The 3,457-nt window shown below is 42.9% G+C and overlaps 1 protein-coding gene across 1 annotated transcript in view; it reads left to right on the forward strand.

The window, feature by feature from the left end:
• The window catches only part of LOC103358536 (CUB and sushi domain-containing protein 3-like), a gene marked incomplete at its 5' end in the record, with an annotated part of 221,174 nt that overhangs the window by 173,132 nt on the left and 44,585 nt on the right, over positions 1-3,457 (forward strand). Inside the window, one exon of the mRNA XM_008283549.1 lies at positions 1,752-1,897. Coding sequence (XP_008281771.1) covers positions 1,752-1,897 — 146 coding nt within the window. The remainder of the gene's footprint in view (positions 1-1,751; positions 1,898-3,457) is intronic.

Below are 3,457 nucleotides of genomic sequence, written 5' to 3' on the forward strand. Positions count from 1 at the left end.
CAGCAATATATGAGATCAAAAAACAGCCAATCCTCAATTTGACAAGATGAAATCAAAACATGTTTTGCATTTTGGCTTTAATAAATCTTAAAGAAGTTCAGATTTCCTTTCTGCCTGTTTACTAATTAATTGATTAATTGCATTCCTCATTAAAATGCTGCCAGACGGCGCACAACACAATTATGTATGTCTGCTGTTTATTTCTGTTTGGTATCTGCACAAACTTGCAGAACTCCTTTTTTTGTTTGTTTTTAATCACCACAAGTACTATCAACTGCTTGTTTTCCTCAGCAGTTGCTGTGCGATCCGTTTAGTTTGCAGACGCCTGCAGTGCAGAGGTGTAGCTCAAATCCGCAACATCCGGCCTGTCCTCCCCTGCACCAAACGGCGCTACACTGTTGAACCATGTGCCGCCCACCCGCCGCCGATTCTGCGAATTCCATGAATTGGTCGCGCAGCGTGTTCCTGACCCCGCTGTCTGTCGACAAAAGTGGACAAACTCACACAAAAGCGAAGGCAGCAGCCGCGCAAGAACACACTAAAAAACTCACAATCTCAGTCATACAGTTATAATGCCGGCTCCCCGCGGAGAGCACAGTGTCAGTGGTAAAGGTGTGATTTTCACAGCGGTCTGCTCAGTCCAGAGCCAGACAACCTGACAGTCACTTAGTTTGCTAATTGGTCTCATGCTGGGAGGCTTACTACAGGATTTCATTGCAAGAATTATCATATACTGTTTGTCACATGTTGTCGTGTGTTGCGCAGCTGCATACTGTATATATGTCGCTATATTGTACCGGTAATTGTTAGTGAATGAATGAGAGCATCAGCAGCAAAAAGCACTGATTGAAACTCAAACGACCCAACGTGAATCAGACAAGGTGATGATTCCTTACATAGCCTGACAGGTATAATTAGCCCCATCCAAAAACACTTAACAGCAGGAAATAATCATTTCATTTAACTTCATGATGATACTTTTTAATCACAGATAATGAGCCTGCTATTGGTTAGCTCCAGCGTGACAGCTGGCGGTGCTGTCGTTAAAGGTGAAATATGCTCGCGACAATTCACAGAGAGTCCGACCTGCCAGTTGACGGATAACTTCCGTCTGCCTTCGGTGGTAATTGTGTATCTTTTCATGAATGCCAGGCCGATATTAGCGGCGGCAGCCAAAGCCAAGTCTATAGCAGGACTCACATTTGTTACTCTTATGATCTGACAACAGTTCAATCAATATTTATGAACTTGAGCACCCCAAAGCAAGAACAAGAGAGCCAGAGATCTGAATTGTTATCAGGGGCTGTTCTTTTGTAGGCGAATTGGAATCTAAATTTGCGAGGGATTTTATTTTTTTATTTTTTTATCGGAATGAGCTTTGTGACATTGCAGCTTAGATTGTTTTGAGAAGGAAGATGGGCTCGTATTCATGCGCAATCACTTTGGGCGCCGGCACTTTGTCACACAATGTCCGTCTACATTCACAGTCAATGGAGCAGCTCCGGTTTTGTCTCATAAATATCGTCGAGTCTCCTCTATCTTCGTTTCCAGCCTCGGAGAAACCATTTCCTGATCACAAATAGCCATCTAGCCATCAGAGATGACGGCAATAACTCATTCAAACGATGTTTTAGGTCGACTTCTCTCTCCCATTGTTGTATAAAGAAAGATCAAGTTCATGGTTTATGGGTCTTTGGTCTGTCACGTCCGCCTTTGTGACACAAGTTTTCTGTGTGTGTGTTTCGCCACAGGGACGGTCCGGATCAATCATCGCCTCAGATCGGACAGTTTAGCGGGAACACGGCTTTGGAGTCGGTCTACTCGACCTCCAACATCATCCTCATCAAGTTCCATTCGGACTTCTCTGGAGCCGGCTTCTTCGTCTTGAGCTATCATGGTAAGAAAATTATCAACACTGTCACAAAGATGGCGATCTTAGAAACACAAGTGGTGGTTTGATTGGTTACAGGAGTGGATTGATGTGTTTTTATTTTAATTGTGTTGAATTCTTTTTAGCTTCATCCCCACTAACAGAACATTTTCCTGTTTGATCCAAGTTTTAGTCACATCCTAACAGCAATAATTCATCAGTTACAGTGCTGCTATCACTCTGATGTCATCTTTAGGTGTGCTGAGGCATTTCACACTCATACTATTCCTGTCACCACGTATACCGAGTTATTTTAAATGGCAGCAAATGGTGCTTACAAATGACTAATAAAACAGGTAAAGCGCCCGATGCCGGATTCACTATTGTGCAGTAACGAAGCCCTTTTTTCCAGGCCTCACTTGTTTGCATAATGTACGGGTAGACTGCTTTATTACCGTGTTATCGCATGTGTATATACGTGTATATATGGAGTTTTTATGTGTCACATTATGGGCAGGTAAGCAGCCAATGTCCCATGGCTGAGCATTCTTGCCTTAAAACTGCGGTGTATTGATGACCGTCTCAAAAACACAGCCTGGGAAGAAACAAATCCTGTCAATCTGCGGTTGTCGGGCTTTCTCAGCTGTTCTTCAGAATCGGTTTCAAGTTTGAAGGTGTATGGCTGAATTATGATAACTAGGTTCTGAGCAGAGTGGCAGAGGGGTGAGGCAGAGATTTTGCAAAAAAACTTCAAAAAGTGTACGGCTACATCTAACCAATTTTAAGACATAAAGGGATTATTTTCCTGGACAAAACAGAGACGAGCATGAATGGGTTTAATCAATGACCTGAGAAGGACTTTAAGAGAACAATGGCGTAAATGTAGAGCTTTGTCAAATTCAAAGAAACCAACCCCACTCATATGATGGTGCTAATGAGTTATATTAAGCTCATACACATCCTCAGTGTTCAATATAAGGTCATATGAGTAAACTAATCACAGGATTTTGTCTTTAGGTAGAAGAAAAAGAAGCATCAAGAGAGGCAAGCCTTGATTATGCTTCCTTGCAGATGTGTACATGGACAGTTGCTGTTGTTAGGCCAGTATACATACATTATACTTTCCGCGCCCATGACTACACGAGGGTCCGCATGACATAAATTTCATCATCTCCCCGAGTCGGCAAGAGGCCATGCAGTCCACCCAGCGGACCCCAAGCAGATACTTGGTTTCGACAGCTGTTTATGTCAGCTTCACGCTACTTTCCAGTCCACAGGGTGGACTCCTTTCCATACATGGGGCTGCTTCTGCATATTTCATGTATTCACAGTATTGCTGGATGTGCACACTGCTGCTACAGTCGCCACACAGATTGTAGTTGCTCTCTTGGGTTGGGCTTTATGAGGAAATTAGCATCACATAGAACACTGCAGAAAGTACAACACTGGCCTTAAATAATAAACCGCTATGTGTTTGTCAGCATTAAGTAATGGAAACACACAAGTAAATGTTTTCATCTTTTTTCATTCGGTACCTCCTTGAGTCCAGCACCTACTCTTCTTGTGGTAGGTTTTAATATTTTTGCC

Source organism: Stegastes partitus, unplaced genomic scaffold (genome assembly GCF_000690725.1).
Source record: "Stegastes partitus isolate 25-593 unplaced genomic scaffold, Stegastes_partitus-1.0.2 Scaffold318, whole genome shotgun sequence".
NCBI classification, from domain to species: domain Eukaryota; kingdom Metazoa; phylum Chordata; class Actinopteri; family Pomacentridae; genus Stegastes; species Stegastes partitus.